Source organism: Callospermophilus lateralis, chromosome 8, assembly GCF_048772815.1.
Source record: "Callospermophilus lateralis isolate mCalLat2 chromosome 8, mCalLat2.hap1, whole genome shotgun sequence".
NCBI classification, from domain to species: Eukaryota; Metazoa; Chordata; class Mammalia; order Rodentia; family Sciuridae; genus Callospermophilus; species Callospermophilus lateralis.
In genome coordinates this window covers 82,051,753-82,073,422 of record NC_135312.1, presented here as the reverse complement: position 1 = coordinate 82,073,422, position 21,670 = coordinate 82,051,753, and the positions used below count along the sequence as shown (strand labels likewise).

The window sequence follows — 21,670 nt, the reverse complement described above, 5'->3', positions numbered from 1 at the left end:
GCCCAATGTTATAAATGGCACATTTAAAATTGAAAACAAAATTGTGTACATCAAGTACAACCAGAGAAATGAAAAGTTGTGTTCCAATTGTGTACAATGAATCAAAATGCATTCTGTCATATATATCTAATTTAAATACTTTCATTAATAAAAAACACACACAAAAATGTGTAAACACTGGTGCTCGGGGCTGGGGATGTGGCTCAAGTGGTAGGGTGCTTGCCTGGCATACGTGCGGCCCGGATTCGATCCTCAGCATCACATACAAACAAAGATGTTGTGTCTGCCGAAAACTAAATAAATAAATAAATAGAAGAAGAAGCACCAAAACAAACAAACAAACAAAAAAACACTGGTGCTCAAACTCATAAATACTAACTTATATAACTATTTATTAACTACCTACATGTTTTAGGCAGGAATTAGACTAAACCTTACATAAATTTATCAGTCTCATTATCCCAAACATTAGATACGAGGGGTAGGACAATAACTAACTTAGCATTCATGAAATCTTCTGTGCACCAAAAAAAGTAAGCATTATCATCATGATTTACATATTAGGAATTTACACTCTTTTAGGATTACTTTTATGCTATTATACTAGAAATTCCCCAGTATTGCAAAATAAATTCCCTACTATTTTCCTCAGTTAAAGTTAATATTTCTGGGATTTTTTTCTCCCCAGTGCTGGACATTGAACCCAGGGATGCTCTACCACTGAACTATACATCCCCAGCCCTATTTAATTTTTACTTTGAGACAGGATCTTGCTAAGCTGCTTAGGGCCTCACTAAGTTACTGAGATAAGGCTAGAATGTGGTATCCTTCTCCTCAACCTCCCAAGTCACTGGGATTATAGGTATGCACCACCAAGCCCAGGTGGAATTTATTCTTAAATTAGAATAAATATTCTCCATGTTTGTATAAATATGTCAAAATATATACTGTCATGTATATATAAAAAGAAATAAAAATTTAAAGAGAATAAAAAAGAAATTGTGACGATTCAAACTCTCTAACAAGGTAAATTAGATTATGGGATTAAACCTAAAAGAAAAGCTAACTGGATTTTAAAATATTTAGAAGAGTCCTTATACTTATATTCAATGAGGGTCAACAACCTTAACTTGCTTTTTTTTTTCTTTTCTTTTTTTCTTTTTTTGCAAAGCTAAAGATACAACCCAGAACCTTGAACATGCTAGGAAAGTGCTCCATCACTGAGCTACAGTCCCAGGCCCTCCTTTCTTATCTTACCATCAAACTGGGGGGAAAAAATGGTTTTAGCCAACAGCATTATATTCAAGTGAGGTACAAGGGTAAAATATTTTCTCAAAGTGTTAATCTGTCCAAATTGTTCAGACAATTCAACTATTGACCATCCTCTAGTAGGTGAAAGATTAATCTGAAAAGTTTTTAAAGTTGCTGTGGAAACTACAGATGTTCTCTGACAATTAAATATGCTCATACATATAAATATACATTTTTGTGCTGCTATATATACAAAATTACATATCATTGTTCTTAGTAAAATATGGACCATTCTTCCTATTATGACGAGCTGTTTTGGGGTTTTTTTGTTTATGAACAAGCAGGATTTTCCAAACCTAAATGTGGGCCTCTAAGTAATTCAGGCTGAAAAGTTTCAGAATCAGGAACTCAATGGAAATACAAGATTTCTGTTAAGAAACTATCCCAGCTGGGGGTGCAAGCCTTGCAATCTCAGCAGCTCAGGAAACTAAGGCAGAAGGATCATCCCAAATTGGAGGCCTGTCAGGGCAACTTAGTGAGACCCTACCTCATTATAATAAAAGGCTGGGGATGTAGCCCAGGGGTAGATCGGCCCTGGGTTCAATCCCCAACACACAAAAAAAATAAGAAAATTAACATTCCAAATAACAACAACAAATCCATACATTTCATTAGCCAAGACTACTGTAAAAAAAAAATTCCTGTGTCGCCAAATTGACAATGAAAACTTGGTCACTCGATCTTTTGGCAGTCCTAAAATCAAAGAGTAAAACTCTCTCTGATCCTCATACTAAGGACCAGAATTGCAAAGCAGGGCCTAGCAAAGAGATGAAGATGAGGCACAGATTATTGGTAGTTGAAACAAGCTGTGTCGACTACCACTTCAATCTTGGTTTTCAAATAACAACTTCCCGATCTGCTTCTGCTTCGCCCCCCTTCGTTCAAATTCCCCTGCCTGTCCACCCTTCATTCCCCGGGAACCCCAGAAACACTTCATTTCACCTGTCCCACTGCACAAAATCCACTTTCGAATTTCTCCCGCGAACGAGTGTGACGTCACTGACCTGGGACTGCACCAGCTGAGGACCCAGTCCTTAGCCCGCCTACCACCGTCTCAGCCTGAACCGCCGTTTTCAATCGGCCAATCAAATTCTCCATTGGCTTCGCGCCTCCTCAGCTGGCCGCGCTTCCTGAAGCCCCACCTCCGTGGAAGCAGCCGTCACCCGTGACGTCTGCGACGGACGCACGGCATCCGGCGGGGGGGACGCGAGAACGCTGTCGCTCGTCATATGACGCGAAATAAGCACGACTTTAAGGCTCGGGAGACGGAAAGGGCTGAAGGACGCCGTCTCTGACCCTGTATTTTGGGAATTGATCCGAGTAAGTGACAGGTGGCGTTTAGGGCGCTCAGGTTGGGTGAAGTCTAAATTCCTCTCAGTCCTTTTTCATGCAGTCTATTGTATCATCTTTCTCCTTCCTACCCCGCCCCCTCCCATCAGTTCGCTTTGCCTCGTACTCTGTGCGCACGCGCAGAAGTCCAGTGGCGGCCCACGTAGTTCCCGTTTTCGAGCCATGGGGGCGCGCAGTGACTGGCGTTGGGAGGGTTGGGGCACGCCCCACATTTGGGGGCGTCTCTGCGGAAGTACGGGTGGCGAGAGGAGCAATAGGGAAAGTGACTTATTTGCGGATGCTGGAGTTGACTTTTGGCTGCCAAAGGATAGCAAATATGAGGACTTGGGGATGTGTGACTTCTTTTCGAAATCTCTAGTCCCTGTCTTCGGAGAGATGAAGAAAAGAGCTAACAAGTAATAAGTGATAGAGTGTACTGAATCCTTTGGTAGAATTACATAGGGAAAACAAATGAGGAGGAGAGGAGGAAAGACGTAGTGGGCCACAAGAGTAAGACAGCATTTAAACAGCTTTGGAAATTGAATAGGGATTTAGAAAACACCTTAGGCTGGAAGACTCATTCAAGGCAAAGACACAGGCCACTAATCTACTTCACTGGTCCAAATACTATGCCTTTCATTGTCATTGAGTTATTTTACAACTGTGTGACTTGTAGAGAACCATAAAAATGGAAATTGAGTTTAGTCAAGGATATCATTAGTAATTGCCTCGGCTTGTATATGTTAACATTCATTTTAAGGTACCTGTATGGGTGTTTGGTTTTTTGTTTTGGTTAGGTTTTTGGGATTTTTTTTTTGGGGGGGGTGGGGAGGGGTCCTAAGCAATAAAGGCTCTTGTTTCCTCTCATATTTTCCATTAGTGTATTATAATTATACATATTGGAGAATTCATTGTTAGCGTATTCATACATGCACACCACATAGCAGTTTAATTTGACCTTTATTGTTTCCCAGTATATTTCCATTTCCTCCCCTTCTCCCTCCCTCTGGTTCCTGTCCTCTACTCTATCGGTTTTCAGTATTCATGAGAACACACACACACACACTTTTCCTTTTTCCACTCTAACTTCCACAAAGGAGAGAAAGTATGACCCTTGACCTTCTGAGTTTGACTAGTTTCACTTAACATAATGTTTTCAACTTCCATCCATTTTCTTCAAATGACATAATTTCATAATTATTTATGTCTAAATAAAACTCCATTGTGTATATATACCATATTTTCTTTATCCATTCATCCATTGATGAACACCTCTAGGCTGGTTCCATAGTTTGGCTATTGTGAATTGTCCTGCTATAAACATGAGTGTGCATGTATCACTATAATATGCTGACTCTAATTCTTTTGGATAAATATCCATGAATGGTATAAATGGGTATATGGGGTTCCATTTCTAGACTTCTGAGGAATCACCATACTGATTTCCACAGTGGTTGTCTAATTTACATTCCACCAACAGTTTAAAGTATTTTTCACCACATCTGTCCAGCATTATTATTGTTTGTATTCTTTTTTTTTTTTTTAAGTTGATAGACCTTTATTTTATTCATTTATTTATATGTGGTGCTGAGAATTGAACCCAATGCCTCACACATGTAAGGCAAGGCTCTACGGCTGAGCCACAGCCCCAGCCCTATTGTTTGTATTTTTAATGGCTGCCATTCATACTGGAGTATGATGAAATATCAGGGTAGTTTTTTATTTGCATTTCCCAAGTTGTTAAAATTGGTGAACATTTTGTTTTGCATATTTGTGGACCATTTATATTTCTTTTATTTTTATATGATTATTTTTTTAGTTGTAGTTGGACACAATACCCTTATTTTAGAGGATGGTTGCTTAGTTTTTTTAGTTCTTTATATATTCTGAATATTAATCCCCAGTCAGAAGAGTAGCTAGCAAAGATTTTCTCCCATTCAGTAATTGTTTCTTCACATTCCTAATTGCTTTTTTAATTCTTCATTGAGTTGCTTTATAGCATGTAAGTTTCTTTCATTAACTAAGTAAAAGCTCTACCAGGTATTCATGTTATATTTGTTCAAGCATCATGATTTACCCTTTCTTTAAAATTTATTATTTAGCAATTTCATGGATTCATAAGAACTCTTGAAATACACCTAAAGTTCCACAGAATTAAGGTTAAGAATCTATAGATCAGAAAATACCGTGTATGATGGCAAATTTCAGGTTTTACTAAAAAGTAGGCAATGTGAGACTCAAATATAACACGACACATTAACATTGCCATCTTTAAAAAGCCAAGTTCCTTAACCTTTCAGCCTCCATTAAAAGAGGGTGGAAGAAACTACCTGGTAGGATTGTGTGTATTTAGAACAAAGTATTTAAAGTAACTGACATTGTTACACAGTAATTTATAATCTTTGTTCAAAGCTCATGTTGAAAAGCCAGTTAGACTACTGGTTTACTTATATTTTTTAAATATAAATTATGTTACTGAGAAGTGATAAGGAATTTCTGAAGTTGCAAGTTTGTTTGTTTTGTTTGTTTTGTTTTGTTTTGTTTTTGGTACCAGGGATTAAACTCAGGGGCTTGAAATCTCTGAGCCACATCCCCAACCCTATTTTGTATTTTATTTAGAGACAGGGTCTCACTGAGTTGCTTAGTGCCTCTCCATTGCTCAGGCTGGCTTTGAACTCTCCATCCTCCTATCACAGCCTCTGGAGCTGCTGGGATTACAGGCGTGTGCTATTGCGCCAGGCTGAAGTGGCAAATTTTGACATCAGCATCACAGAACCCTATCCATGTTTTGGGCAAGTTGCACATAGTTTTCTATGAAGAATGGATGATTTCCAGTCGTTTATAAATTGTTGCCATATTCTAGGGACAATAGTTGTGGAAAACACTGGAAATGAGAGCTCTTTCAAAGATGAAATTGAATGTGATAGATTGGTTATATGTTATTGAATGTTTTTTATAGCGGCAATTTGATGTTCTTTATGAAATTTTGACTAATCCTTACAACCTTGTTTAGGTATGATTTTTTTTCTTTAATCATCTTACTTTGCTTTCTGTTTAATCCATGTCTTCCCTAAATGAAAGGTATATTTCATCATCTGAATCCTTGGAAGAATGAAGGAGGGTCTCTGGGCTATGATACAAGAAATATGGTTTCTGGGAGAATTGTGACTTTCTGTGCTTTTGTAGTTCTATCCACTATTCCTTAGTTGGTAGGCTTCAATCAGGAAAGGAAATGGAGAATAGGCAGCTAGCCCTTTGTAATGTGGAGCTTCCCTCAATGATAAGCATAGCCTTTTGTATTATATTTATATCCTAGCACCTTACAAAAGAATTTGAAATACTTCACTTTACAGGTAATTTTGATTTTTTGGGTTTTGTTTTTTTTTTTTTTTTTTTTTTTGTCTGTTTTGGAACTGGCAGTCGAACCCAGGCTTTGCGAATGCAAGGCAGACTTTGCCACTAAGCTACATCCCAGCCTGATACTTTTAAATATATTTATTTATTCAACAAATACTTAGGTAGTGATCAAGGTAAAGTCCTGACCCATATAATGTCTACATTCTAGTAGGGTAGATAGACAATAAAATTATAATTCCAGGTAACATAAGAGAATATATAGAAAATAGTGACTGGTGGGTTGATAGCTTTCACATTGAAGGGGAGTTCATTTTTTTCTTCCACATTTGTTTTTAAATTTTTTTAGTTGTCAATGGACCTTTATTTATTTATGTGTGGTGCTGAGAATCAAACTCAGTTCTCATACATGCTAGGCAAGTGCTCCACCACAACCCCAGCCCCTCTTCCACATTTTTTATTGGTGCATTATACTTGTATATAATGATGGGATTTGTTACATATTCATACATGCAAAAAGTACATAATATAACATATAATTTGGCCAATATCAGTCCCCCAGGATGTCCCCCTTCCCTCCCTACCTTCCATTTCTTGGTCCCTTTTCTCTACTGCTCTCCCTTTGATTTTCATGAGATGCCTACTCTTCCCCATACTTTTCTTGTCCTTTTTCCTCTCCACCTTCTACATATAAAAGAAAACATACCGTGCTCAACCTTTTATTTCACTTATGGTCAGTAGTCCCATCCATTGTCCTGCAAATTACATAATTTCATTTTTCTTTATGGCTGAATAAAACTCCATTGTGTATATATACCACATTTTCTGCCTGTTCCATAGTTTAACTAGTGTGAATCGTGCTCTGACAGGGAATTTTTAGATTGGATAAAAAAAAAGGAAGTCTTGGGACTGGGGTTGTAGCTCAGTAGTTAGATCTCTTTTGCCTTCCATGCATGAGGCACTGGGTTCGAATCTCAACACTACATAAAAATAAACAGGTAAGGATATTGTGTCCATCTACAACTAAAAAATATTGAAAAAAAAAAAGAAAAGAAAGAAAGTCTAAGATAGTGACATTCACAGACATCTGAGTAAAAAAGGAAGTAATCCATACAGATGTGTCAGGGAAGGTAGAGAGCAGAAAGAGGAAAGCCCTTGAAGTAGGAATGGCCATAGCATGTTTAAGACACCTAGAAATGGTGTTATAATCAGAGTGATCCTGCTGAAAGGAATTGTAGAAGTTAGAGATCCTCAGGTGGGATCACATAGGGCCTTGTAAACAGTAGAGTTTTTTAATTTTGAATGTAACAAGCAAATCTTTGGGGAAGTTTGTACAAAGAATTGCCTGATTCAGTCGTACATGCCTGTAATCCCAGCTGCTTGGGAGGCTGAGGCAAGAATATCAAGAGTTCAAAGCCACCCTCTGCACCAGTGAGATGCTAATCAATTCAGTGAGACCCTGTCTGTAAATAAAATACAAAATAAGGCTGGGGATATGGCTCAGTGGTTGAGTACCCCTGAGTTCAATCCCCTGTACCCTCCCCCCAAAAAAGAATTGCCTTATCTGATTTGCATTCTTAAATTACTATTCTATCTGGGAAATTAGTTATAAGGAAAGAAGAGTAGAAGCAACTTTAAACCAGTTAAGAGGATCTTGCAGTTCAGACAAGACATAATAGTAGCTTGGACCAGGTGGTTATGAAGGAGGAAATGAGAAGAATTCACATTCAGGATATATTTTAAAGGTAGAGCTAATGGAAGTGCTGATGAGTTGACTGTAGAGTATGAGGAAGAGCAAAATTAAGGATCATCACTGTCGTGTTTTTGCCCACAACAATTTTATATGGTGTTTCTGAGATGGGGAAAACTAGGACAAGAAAGTGTTTGTGTAAAATTCAAGATTTCTTTTAGTCTCATATTAAATTTGAGATATTCTCTGGGTAAGCAATTGGAAGTCATAAGTGGATAGTGTAAGATTGGAACATGGAGCTGATAAGAGAATGTATAACTTGTGAAACAAGCCCCAAAAGCTTAAAGCCTCAAAGAATGAATGAGTAGATAAGAAAGGAGCACAAGACTCAGTCCAGTCATAGGCAGCATGTGTAGGTATAACACAGTCAGAGGGTCTAGTAACAGAAAACTTTCTTGGAAGCCACATGAATAAAGTATTTTCAAAGCAGGAGTTTCTAACTCCAAATCTTGCTGTGAGAAATCAAATAGACAATGGAATTCACTGATAACTTTACAGTTTCACCAGCATGGTAGGAAGGAAAGCCTGACAAGAGGGATTGAAGTGAGAGTATGAGATGAGCATGTGGTTATGCAATGCTAAATGACATTTCTTATTTTTCTAATTATTAATTTGTATGTACAGCTGCATTTTATGTTTTAAGCTAGCATAAACTAAATGTTTCATTACTTTTATCTTTTTAAAATTGATACATGGCTGATGAGCTGAAGTCTACTCTGAAAAATGCCAAAATTCTCTTCTGTTGCCAATGGTAAGAATGTATGTTTAGTTAGAGATTTGAGGTTAAATACATGAAGAACTTTGCATCCTCTTACTGAATATCAACTTAAAACGCATTAATCATTTCTGTTACTATCTGCAGCATCACTGTACCTGATTCTAGTAGGCACTCAGACTCAGAAGACACAAATAGGCTTTAATCTAATACTATATTTACTTAGCTTTAAAGAAGGATACATAGCAAAAGATAGAGTAGGTACAACAGCTTCATCTCATGCAGAGGCTCAGACCTAGCATTTACCTGAATACAGCAGTTACTCAAAACTACTGTTTTTGTTTTTTAAGTATTTTCTTAGAATTTCTTTCTTTTTTTTTTTTTTTTTAATTCTAATCCATTATAGATGACAGAATGTTCTTTGACTCTTTTACACAAATGGACCACAATTTTTCATTTCTGGGGGTATGGAGATAGGAAATATGGTGGAATGAGATGGAAATCATTACCCTAGGTATATGTATGATAGCACAAGTGGTGTGACCCTACTTTGTATAAAACTACTGTATTTTTTTGCCCCTCCCCAACAGGTGTGCTTGACTTCCCTAGGTAAGTGTTAAGGTATTATGTAGGCCACCTTCACAGGTAAAAAGCTTTAGCTCATTTTGCCCATGTTGCCTAACAATCTTTTATGGCATTCTGATCACCTAGGCCCAAGGCCTGCATGCTTATATTATAGGTTCTCCAACCCAGGTATAACAGAACAGACATTTACAACTAATCCCATTTGTTTTCACTCTTCTATTTTCTAATATGAGACTGAGGTTATTTTCAGGCAGGCCTGCATCAGCCCAGGCTTGATTTTTTATCTTTTGATAATGCACTCATTTTTTTTTTTTTTTTGTATGTACCTCTGGTGATTCAGTTCATTCAACAGATTTTATATACAAATTGTTCAACAAATTTTTGAGTGACTAAATAGCCAGGGATGGGGATGACTCCATAAACAAAACAGTCACAGCTGGGGATTTACCTCAGTGGTACAACACTTGCCTAGCACAGTGAAGGCCCTGGGTTTCATTACCAGCCCCAAAAAATCTGAGCAACAGGGGAAAAAAAAAAGAAATCTCTTATTTCATTAATCCTACATTCTAGAAGGATAAAAAATAAATAAATAAAATAAAAAGCAGGGCCTGTAATCCCAGTGACTCAATAGAGGACACTGGGGCAGTAGAACAGCAAGTTCAGGGCAGCCTGGGCAATTTAGCAAGACTCTGTCTTTAAATAAAGAAGAACTTGGGATATAGCTTGGTGATAGGGTGCAATCCCTAGTAATACAAGAATACAAGTAATACAAGAAAAAAGGTAGGATAAAGAATAAAGAAAAATTAAGCCAGGCAGAGTGGCGTACACCTGTAAGCCCAGTGGCTCAGGAGGCTAAGGCAGCTGTATGTCAAGTTCAAGACTAGCTTCAGCAATATAGTGAGGCCCTAAGCAAATTAGCAAGACCCTGTCTCTAAATAAAATACAAAAGAAGGGGGCTGGGGAATGCAGCTCAGTGATTAAGCTCCCCTGGTTCAATTCCTGGTACAAAAAAGAAAAGAAAAAAAAAATCACATAGTAATGTTAGAAGGTGATAAGAACTAGAGAAAAATAAAGACAGGGAGGTAAGAGAGCTCGCTATCTTATTTCAGGAGATGTGTTTCAGAGAAAACACAGCAAGTTCAATAGACCCTTAGCTCAAAGTTTACTGGGTAAGTTTTAGAATAGCAAGAATCCAGATTGAAGCTGGGCACAATGTAGCACCCTAGCTACTGAGGCTAAAACCAGGAAGATTGTAAGTTCAAAGACAGCCTCAGCAGTTAGAGAGGCTCTAAGCAAGTTAGCCAGAACCTGTGTCTAAATAAAAAGGGCTGGGGGATGTGGCTCAGTGGTAAAGAACCTCTGGGTTCAATCCTCAGAACAAGTGAGGAAAGCAAAGGAACAGAAGCATGAGGGAATCGCCTCCCAAGAAATAAAACACTGGGGAAGGCCAATTCCACAGTTTAGCAGTAATTTGAAGTTACTTGCACTTACATCCACTAATAAAAACCCAATGCTTCACACATGCACATGAACACAACCCCAGCAATTTAAAAGGAATACAGGAGGCCCTGGGTTCAATGCTCAGTACCACGCAAAGACTAACACATTTTACTTTTTTGTCTAACTCAGATATGGAAACAGACAGTGGAAATCAAAAGATAATGGAAGAAAGCGCTGAGAAAAAAAAAGATATAGAGAAAAAGAAACGGTCTCGGGTTAAACAGGTGCTTGCAGATATTGCTAAGCAAGTGGACTTCTGGTTCGGGGATGCAAATCTTCACAAGGATAGATTTCTTCGAGAGCAAATAGAAAAATCTAGAGATGGATGTAAGTTTCTATGTTTCTCCCAATTATCACCCAGGTCATACCATGTGACCCACCATTCCCAAATGTCCATTGTGTGTATAAAAAGGGGAATATGCTTTTTTTAATTCCACTTTTTCTGTCTAGATGTTGATATATCACTTCTGGTGTCTTTTAACAAAATGAAAAAGTTGACTACAGATGGGAAGTTAATTGCCAGAGCACTGAAAAGTTCCGCTGTTGTCGAGGTAAAAATTAAAAATTTATTGAACTTATTATGAATTCCCATAGCAATTTTTATTAAATTATGTATTACTTTAAAAGCTGGACTTAGAAGGCACCAGAATCAGGAGAAAAAAACCTCTGGGTGAACGACCAAAGGATGAGGATGAGCGCACTGTGTATGTGGTAAGACTTTTATTTTTAATTTTAATTGTTTTTAATTTTTAATTTTATTATTTATTAACACGAATAAGGTATAGAATTTGAAAGCCTCTTTATTATCACAGGAGTTACTTCCCAAAAATGTTAATCACAGCTGGATTGAAAGAGTATTTGGGAAATGTGGCAATGTGGTTTATATAAGTATACCACATTATAAATCTACTGGAGATCCAAAGGGATTTGCCTTTGTGGAATTCGAAACAAAAGAGCAAGCAGCAAAAGCTATTGAGGTAGGTAGGTCCAAACCCTAAGGAGAAAGGAAAAAAAAGCAAATTTAATGTTGTTGCAAAAAATTTTTTACATTTACAATAATTTTTAAATTTCAGTTTCTTAACAACCCCCCAGAAGAAGCACCAAGAAAACCGGGCATATTTCCCAAGACAGTGAAAAATAAGCCTATTCCAGGTTTAAGAGTAGCTGGTGAGTATTTAATTTAAAGTTCATCAAAAGTATAATGTTACATTACTTTTACACTTTTACTTTAAAATAATTTACAGAAGAAAAGAAAAAGAAAAAAAAGAAGAAGGGCCGAATTAAGAAGGAAGACAATGTGCAAGCAAAAGAGTTAAATATGGACACAAGCAATGAGAGTATCTCTAAAATAAAAAGGTCAAGGACAACATCCGAGGGCTCTGAAACAGAAACACCTGAACCTCAAAAGCAGCCCACAAAGAAAAAAAAGAAAAGGGAAAGAGAAGTATCCAGCTTACCTGAAGGCAAAACAGGGAAGAGGAAAAGAAGCAGTTCTGGAGATGCAGAGTGCTTAGCTCCCAAATCTAAAGTGAAGAAAATGGCTCAAAAAGACATTATAAAAGAAGCTGCTGAAGTTTCAAAAGAAAACAGAGGTATTAAGTTTACAATCAGATATGCTGAAACCTGTTTGTGTTTAGATTCAATGGAAACCTGTTTCAAATACATTGCAGTTACAAATCCCTTTACATGTCTCTAGACTTAGAATTCTCTACAGAAGAGGAAAAGGATGGTGGAGACATAAAAGATGGTTCTCTAAAAACAAAGAGAAAGCATAAGAAAAAACATAAAGAGAGACATAAAATGGGAGAAGAAGTTATACCACTGAGAGTACTGTCCAAGTAAGTAATTTCCTAGTGTGAACAGACCAACACTCCATCACCATTGCTAAAGTGCAATTCCAGTTTATATTCAACAGAGTTGCATGTTAGCAACAGTGATGGCCTGTAGTCCCATACCTAATTCAAGCTGGTTTCTGTATGTGCAGATTATGTAGGAACCACCACACTCAAACATGGAAGCACTTATTTTATCATGTCACAGCAAGTGCCTCCATGTTAAAGTAAAGGTGACCCCTGAACAGATGTAAATATACTTTAAATTACAGTTTGAGTACTCCCATTTTAAGTTACTGAATTGTAAAAGGAAGACTTACCATCACCAAAACATGGAAGCACTTACTTTCCCAGTTTCAAAGCAAGTACATCCACGTTTAAGTGGTGGGGAGCCTAGACTTAACACTATTAACCTGTAGCAAAGGTAAAAATAGTAGTCTTCTAAAACGCAATATATTAGTAGTCGTGCCGTTCTGGAGACACCTCCACTGAAACATGGAAGCACTTACTTTGTTTCACACAGCAGGTACCCCCATGTTAAAGCAAAGAGGACCCCTGCAAAATCTTAGGGCTAAAAAGTCCCATTCTGGTGCAGTAAGTTGAATTCACTTCTACTGAAACATGGAAGCACTTACTCTTTTAAAAAGCACAGAAAGCACCTCCATGTTAAAGTTGAAGGGAGTCCACTCATACAAGAACTTCTCTTAGTAGCAAAAAAATTAAAAGCTGAAGAAGAAAAACAATTTAGAGGAATTTTTTTTTTTTTTTTACCTTACGTTCAGGCACCAGTTTCCAAGGAGTTCTGTCCTCATCTTCTCAAGTAGTAAAGGGAAGGACTTTGGCACTTCTATTTATACTGTTCTTACCTCCTGAATTCCTTTTGCTTTTTTATCTCAGAGAATCATTACAAGAGCCTTTTGTTATTTTAATGTGTCAGCTCTCAGGGAAAGTATGATCCTGGGAGGGTCTGGATACTTTTTTTTTTTTTTTTTTTTTGAAGTATACAGATGTCAATGTTAACAGTTAAAACCATTACCACAAGATATCCTCCTCTTGGGAAAAAAAAAAAAAAATCTCCTATCTGCTTGTTTGATGGCACAGATTAGGGTAACAATTGAGTACTCCCACAGAGCCAGGAGATGCATTGTGTTTTTATCTGGAGGAGCTCTTGCAGTTTGAAGAAACATCTCCATGTTAAAATGTATGTAAATAAATTGCTTCCATGGGGTGTTTTTTTCTTCTCAGAAATTCCTCTTGGTTCAAGTAAGTACTAGAAGAATGTTATCTCCCAAATTGGAAGAAGTTTAACAACCTTTAAATTTTAATCTCTCACTTTTCCCCCAAAATAACTGATCTAGTAAATGTTACTAATTAATGAATTAACTCTAAAATTTGACATTCGTAAAATGTTAAAAACAGTAATCTAATTTGGAAACTTAAAACATCTCTTCTGAATGCTGGGGCAAGAAGAACTCGCTTTGATTTGCTAGATAGATTTAGGAACTAAGAAATAATTTGCCGCTAAGGCTTGTAGACAAAGAGAAAAGCTGGGAGGAGTGTATTTGGGACTCATTGTGAATGTACTTGTTTACGTTAATTTATATGTTTAAGTAAAAAAGTCAACTGTTGTCCCTTTTCCTACTTCACTTTTTTGCCTTACAGGAGCGAATGGATGGATTTAAAAAAAGAGTATTTGGCATTACAAAAAGCCAGCATGGCTTCTTTAAAAAAAACTATATCCCAAATAAAATCAGAATCAGGAATGGAGACAGACAGAGGAGTTCCTAATAACTCTGAAATGAGAAATGAAAAAGGTAAAAATCACTATAATACCAGAAAAGTATATGAGTTATATTTGATTTTGGTGGTTTATTTTAACAAATATTTGAGGAGCTGGGAATGTAGCTAAGATAGATAAATTTTCACATTTAAATATATTTAATATATTCTTATGTAATACCTGTGATTATTTATTTATTATAATTCTTTTGTTCATTCATGGGAAAACATGTTTAAGGTTTTTACAGCTGCTCTTCTAACATTAACAATTTGCATTGATAGTAACTATGTAGCATTCTACATTTTATTTCCTGGTTATCAATAAGCAGTATGACACAATATAGCCTCCACAATTATTTAATTCATTACTCCTTTTAAAATTAAGTGAATTGTAAATTGATTAATTATCAGCCAAAGAAATCTTGTTCTAAGAGTGGTTCTAAGTGTTAAATTGTTAAGTGTGAGAATGTTTTCCTTTTCAAATCAACAGCTCACAGTCAAGAGAATCACCCTCAGGAGAAGGTTAATGCTCCAGGACCACAGTTTGTGAGTGGAGTGATTGTGAAGATCATTAGCACAGAACCTCTACCTGGCAGGAAACAAGTTCGGGTAATAACTTTTAAGCTCTTAAACTATCATTAGTTCCTTTCTCTTTTTTTTTTTAACTTCCCTCTGTGAACATGTTTTTTAATATAGAAGACAAAACAAATCAAATTACCTTATCTGAAGAATTTTGTTCTATGCTAACTGGTCTTTAGATTTTGCGTCAAGTTATACTTAAGAACAAAATTCTTGACTGACTCAGATTTGCAGTGATCACAGTTTGAACATCCTTCTTTTACAGGAAAATTACAATTTGTGTTTAATTTTATTTGTGTCGCTAATGGCTCTGTAGTTGAAAGGAAATGTATTAAAGTGCTTCCCTAAGTTTTTTTCTGTTTCGTTTTCTGTGAAAATGTGATTTAGACAAATATTTCAGTACTTGATACCATATTGTTTGTTTTTGAAGAATTAACTAACATTAGAGTTTGTCTAAATTTTTCTTATAAAATTATAGACAAAGATTTTCTAAATTTGTATTATTAGCACTCTTAGCTTTCAATAGATACCTAAATTGTTTTGTTGCCTCTAAAAATAAAGCCAAAATAGATATGAAATAATATTTTTAAATACTTAAATAATATTTAAAATATTTTTTCACTTTCCATGGATTTAATTTATTTTTCTCTTGATAAATCATTCTTGGAAATATGAAACTTAATTTTTGAAGAAATTAAAGATATTTTCAATCTGTGTTAATTACTTTTAAATAATTACAGAAAAGTATAACCTGTTTTTGAAGAGCTACAAAATGGACTTGGACAAATCAATCCCATCATTGTATATAATTTACACTATCAATTGCTCTGCATACTGGCATATAATCTGTTTTTCCTCCATACAATTTATCATTGTTCTGCAGCTTTTTATACCAGCAAAGATAGCAAAACTTCTTATTAATGAATGCCTATTCCTCCATATAGGAGTACCTTATTTACTCAATTCAGTGAGAAGCTTTATTTTAAGCTGTAAACAATATTCTGTGATGCACCAAATATTTTTGAAATTCTGTCATAATGATATTCAGTACCATGAGGTGTTTTATTTGGGTTTTTCATATACCCATGCCAGTCAGGTTTTTTTAACTTGAAAACCAGTAAGGATATAAAAGCACTCCTTATCTAAAACTGTATCTTTAAAATTCTGTAGCCCGCACTGATATCAATTTTGTTTCTCTTTCCAATGTTGCTGAGGGATTTGGCCAATCCAAAAGGCTATATTACCACCTTATATTTAAGCAGTAGTAGCAATATAGAATTTAGAAGGATAGGCAAAAAAAAATCATGGGAATATAAGTGAATGCTTAGCATGTACAAGTGTTTGCATTCAATCCTCAGCACCAAAAATAATTTTTTTACTTAAGAAGCTTTTATTATCAAAATGGTAATTAAAACAATTGCACATTCTTTATTTGCAATCAAAATCATAAGACAACCTCATTAATAAAGGTAGGAGTTACTTACATTTTGCTGAAGGAAAAACTGGTAAGATGGTAGTTACTGCACTATGACTTGCCCATGTGATTACCAGGCTAATTTGGCATTATAAGGGTTTTAAATTCTAAGGGTTCTAAATCAGGAGGTTAACCTGACATTATAATGGATATTTAGTAAATATCTTTTGAATTGTACTAATTTAACCAGTCTAGAAAATCAAATATAAAAGTGAATACATTCAAATTATAGCAACTGAATTGTTTTTCTTGCTTTATGTCTAAATTTAGTTCCAGTCACTAGATAAAGAAATGGAAAGAATTGGCATGTATATTTGTCTACAGTTATCTCTTTTTTGTTTTAATTGATTTAGCAAATATTTACAGTCCTCAGCTTCTAGAGATTCAGGGGCTTTTACTACCTATTCTTTAGTGTATGTTAATAAATTATTTTTTGTTCTACAATGAAATAATTTCCAAATAAACTCAATTCTTTCCATAATTTAAGTATCTAAAAATTAACCATTTAAAACTAGTATTAAGTTATTTGTGGGCTGAGGTGGTAACTCAGTGATAGATTCCTTGCCTAGCATGCATGAGGCACTGGGTTGATCCTCAGTGCCACATAAAAATAAATAAAATAAAGGCATTCTGTTCGTCCACAACTAAAAAGAATTTTTAAAAAGTAAATGGAAGCAATATAAATGTTTTCCAGTTGCAAATCTCCATTTATTTCTTCAGCTTTAGGTAAGGAAGTTGATGAATTAAGAATTAGTGTAACATTCCTGCATAAATGCATTTAGGTACTCCCTACTACCTACTGTGAAAAAAACTTGTTTAAGAATGCAGGAATCTTGTTAATTTGCCCTCACAGCAGGCATTATAGGTAAAACTTTTCACTTGCTGTTGATCACAACCTGTTTAGAAGAGGTTATTTAGATACTTTTTTCAGAAACTGAGAGCTTGTGAGCTGTGTTCCAGTACAACTACTCAAGAACTCCCAAGAATTTGTAGGTTCAATAAAACTTTTTTCATGAATGTTATAAAAAGTTGAACAATTGTTACATGTATTTTAAGTCATAAATGATGATGTACAGGTGAGTGAAAATAAACTTCCATCAAATACTGTTTTTCTTTTCCTTTTAATTTTATTTCTCATTTCTTATAATAATTGCTCCCAGACTGTTTGGTGGAGGTTGGGGGGCACCTTTGTACATTCCATTCCACAAATATATATCACTGAATATAAAATGATAAGAAAAGTAATGTATTTTTAATAGCCTCTTTGTTTTAGAAGAAATGTTTGACATGGGATACTTAGTCTCTGTGATGGTATTTTCATATAATATATTTGATAACCCTTTGAATACTTTTCAGATTTATTTTGAAACATCTTAAATTATTGATTTTAAATTCCAATGCAGGATACCTTGGCTGCAATCTCAGAAGTTGTTTATGTTGATTTGTTAGAAGGAGATACAGAATGCCATGTCAGATTTAAAACTCCTGAGGATGCTCAAGCAGTTATGAATGCATATACTGAAATTAAAAAAAAGCACTGCTGGAAACTCGAGGTCCTTTCTGGTAAAACTTAATAATTTTTAACAATAATTATTATGGGTAATTCTTTTATATTTTTCTAGTTTTTCTAGTAGAACTAGTATTTTTTTTCCAACTGCTTTAGGTCTGTTGATTTAGATTTTGTTTTTTTATATGTCCTTATATTCAGTGCTCAATTATTGTTTTGTTTTTAAGGTGATCACGAACAGAGGTATTGGCAGAAGATTTTGGTAGATAGACAGGCCAAACTTAACCAGCCTCGGGAAAAGAAAAGAGGCACTGAGAAGGTAATCAGTTCATTTTTATGTCTTATGTGCTAAACTTTTTTTGGAGGTTGAATATCTTCTTTAAGTCACTAATAGATGACTATAAAATAAGTTTTGCTTTGCTATTGAATAACAAAGGTTTTCCCCAGTGTTGTGTTTTTTAGAGCAGTAGGAAATGCTCATTTCTCTTTTTTTGAAACATAGGAAATTGGAATCAGAATTGTTTCGTCTACAAGGGTACATAACTTCAGAGCTTTTTTTGTTTTGTTTTTTGTTAAATTTACACAATTTTGATTTGGGCTGATGTGTTTGTATTCTGGTGGTAAGTGATTGTAGAAAGATTGTCTTGATGGTAGAAACCATAATTTATTTAGAGTGTAACTTATAAAGACACTTGATTCACAGATAAGATTGAGAGATGTCATACAATATGTTCTCTAGCAGTGGTAAGTTTTATTTCTTTTCCTCTAGTATAGTCAGCAAGTGTACTAGCGAGCTTAAATATTTTATGCAAGCTTTTTTTTTCAATGTTTTCGTGAGAATTAGAAAGATTTTGATAGTGTATAAAATATTTTGTTCCATCAATCTGTGAAGCTTATACTTTGAAAACAAATAATAATAAAATTTTAGGAAAACTTAAAAAGATGTACATCCTCTTAGTTTGATGAACACTTTGAAAATTATACTTCACATATTCTCAGCTTGCTAATTTGGGGTTATATTTATACATATTATTTATTTATACTTAAAAATTGAGTGTTTTTCACCACCCTTTCCATTGCCTGACATTTCTTTGAATTTATGATGATTTATGGGGAGGTTGCCTGCTGGTCTTCCTTTGTTTACTTGAATGTTGGCCTGCCTTATTGAGATGGGGAGGACTTCCCCTTCCTCCCTTCCTAAAGACTCTTTCAGGTGTTAATTTCAGAGCCCATTTGTGATTGTTTAAATGTTAAAATTATTATTCTAGAGCTCACACCTGAAATCTGGTTCAGTTTGTTAACTAATACTAATTCTTCTAATTAGTGCAAAAGTTATTTAAATTGTAGATATTTTGAAAACTAGGAAATAATAATTATTTCTTTTTTTTGTTTTAGAAATTTAGAAAGGTTTTTTCCCTTTGGAAATTTAAGGCAATGTTGCATTCTTTTAATTGATGGTACAAGCATGAGTAGCAAACTCCCCTGCTTTCGTGAGCCTTACAAATGTATAGTATAGGTGGATTAACTTTACAACAAATGGTGTTCTGTGGGCAGTTCTGTCCACAAACATAACCTTAATCAGAGACCTTAGGAAAGTGGGCCAGCAAGTCAGAAGCATTTAGCAGTGTATCTTTCCAAGCAGGAGTAATGAGAATTAAGTGCTTAGAAAAAATTAGGTGAATGTTGGTGATTACGCCAAAAGTATGACATATGTTAGTAAGTTATTTAACAAGACAGCCCAGTTTTCCCATGTAGTATTTAGTCCATCCTTGAGTGATTGGAGAAAAAAAAAATAGTAATAAATTCTGGTTATTAGTTTTTGTGTTGTGGTATAGAACCAATACTGGAAACAATCTCCTGTGCCCTGTTCAGTTTATACAGAATTAAATGGGAAAAAATTAATTTATGTTATTTTCTACATGTAGTTTTATGTATAAAAATCAGATACTAATAAATTAATGAGTTCTCACAGAAGATCAGAAAGTTCTCCCCACCAGGGTATCACTTATTTTTTTCTATCTCAAATCTTTTGTTCTGCTATTCTGAGGATTGAACCCAGAGCACTCTCTCATACTATTGCAAGCACTCTACCACTGAAATACATTCCCAGCCTTTTTTTTTCACTTATATTTATTTATTTATTTTTGAAATGGGGTCTTGCTGAGTTGCTGAGCACTATGATGCAAGCTACACCCCTGGCCTCCTTTGTTGTCTTTAAAAAATATCCAAGAATATGGGCTGGGGTTGTAGCTCAGTTGTAGAGCCCTTGCCTTGCACATGTGAGGCCCTGGGTTCGAAGTACTACATAAAAATAAAGATGTTGTGTTGTGTCCATCTACAAGTAAGAAAATTTAAAAAAAAATTATCCAAGAATGTAACATAACTTATTAATAGAGCATTTAGATACCAAGTGCGTGGCACATGCCTATAATCCTAGCAGCTCCAGAGGCTGAGGCAGGAGTTTAAAGAAAAGGCAAGGCACTAAGCAACTCAGTGAGACCCTGTCTCCAAATAAAATACAATACAAAATATGGCTGGGCATGTAGCTCAGTGTTGGAGTACCCTTGAGTTCAATCTCAGTACCTTGTACCAAGAGTACAACAGTTGAGTTAAATTAAGAACTAGCATTAGGTAATGTCTTAGTAATTATCCAAGTCCAAGGGGATATGAAACAACAAATATAGGTCCTGAAGATTCCTAAGAATTTCTAATGTGTGGGTTGGGTATTTAGCTCAGTGGAAGAGGGCTTGCCTAGCATGCACAAGGCCCCGAGTTTGGTCCTGGCCTCTGAAAAAAAATTACCAGTATGGAGTAGCTGTTCTTAATTAAAAGATTTTAGCAATGTATAGCTTTAGTGGGGGAAGGTAGTAGTTCAAAGATTTAATATCTATTATACTTAATGAACCATAATCTTAGCAATTTTCTTTCTGATTGATTTGACCTAAGCATAATTATCTAATTATTGTTTTAAAAAAAATTTTTTTTAAACTTAAGAGTTGTGAAATATCAAATACATTCTGATTTCTGATTTCTTTCTCCATAGTTAATCACCAAAGCTGAAAAGATCAGACTGGCAAAGACTCAACAAGCAAGTAAACACATTAGATTTTCTGAATATGATTGAAAAAATTAAAGTTCACCTCTTAATTTCACTGGATACTTAAGTGATTCTGGGAAAATCCATTTTTATTATGGTAGTACTATATAATGAATGTATTTCTAAAATCTGCATTTAATTAAAAAACTTTGTTCCTTATATTGTGTAAATAAGCTTTTTTTTTCCCCTAGACAGAAATGCACTATATGCCACAATTTATCATTAAATGCTTTATTTGTTGAAATTACATAAGTCAACCTCAACTGGTTTCATAAATAAATGTTTGGGACATTATTGTTAATTGCTTTTATTTACAAAACAAATACATACTTGCAAAAATAAAAATAAAAGTACCTGAATATAAAGTTCAGAAAAAATATTGAGTTTGTTTTTCATAATTATGTGCTTAATTTGATAAACAAAATAAAATATTCCAGGCTTTTCGTTTTGACTAAACAAAGTAAAAGGTACCAGGTGATAGGGGGAAATATCTAGGAATCAACCTTAGACACAACTGAGGTCTGTCATTTTCTTAATCTCAGTCAATTTAGAATTTTCTCATTTTCTCTTGAAGTAGAGTAAAATTGGGGCTGAGGATGGAGGTCAGTGGTAGAGTGCTTGCTCACATGCAGAAGATCCCTACAAGTTTGATCCCCAGCACCAAAAGGTTGAGTCAAAATTCTGGGGGCTTATGCATTATTGCTTTGAGGGAACCCTCAAGTCACTGAGAAGGCCACCATTCAAAATAGTTCTGAATCAGGAGTTCATTTCCAGTGTGAGTGTGTGATTGATATATATACACACACACACACAATAAATGAAATAAATGTCACTTGTGCCAGGCACAGTGGTGCACGC

The 21,670-nt window shown here is 35.2% G+C and overlaps 1 protein-coding gene across 1 annotated transcript; it reads left to right on the top strand.

Moving 5' to 3' along the window:
* The first annotated feature begins 2,517 nt into the window (after positions 1–2,517).
* On the top strand, positions 2,518–21,156 carry Larp7 (La ribonucleoprotein 7, transcriptional regulator). The gene is made up of 13 exons (XM_076864807.2): positions 2,518–2,631; positions 10,674–10,871; positions 10,995–11,095; positions 11,172–11,255; positions 11,357–11,521; positions 11,618–11,711; positions 11,789–12,136; positions 12,241–12,382; positions 14,039–14,190; positions 14,646–14,764; positions 17,612–17,771; positions 17,943–18,034; positions 20,759–21,156. The coding sequence occupies exons 2-13, from the start codon at positions 10,676–10,678 to the stop codon at positions 20,837–20,839; spliced, it is 1,734 nt and encodes a 577-aa protein (XP_076720922.2). The 5' UTR covers positions 2,518–2,631; positions 10,674–10,675; the 3' UTR covers positions 20,840–21,156.
* Positions 21,157–21,670: the final 514 nt, after the last annotated feature.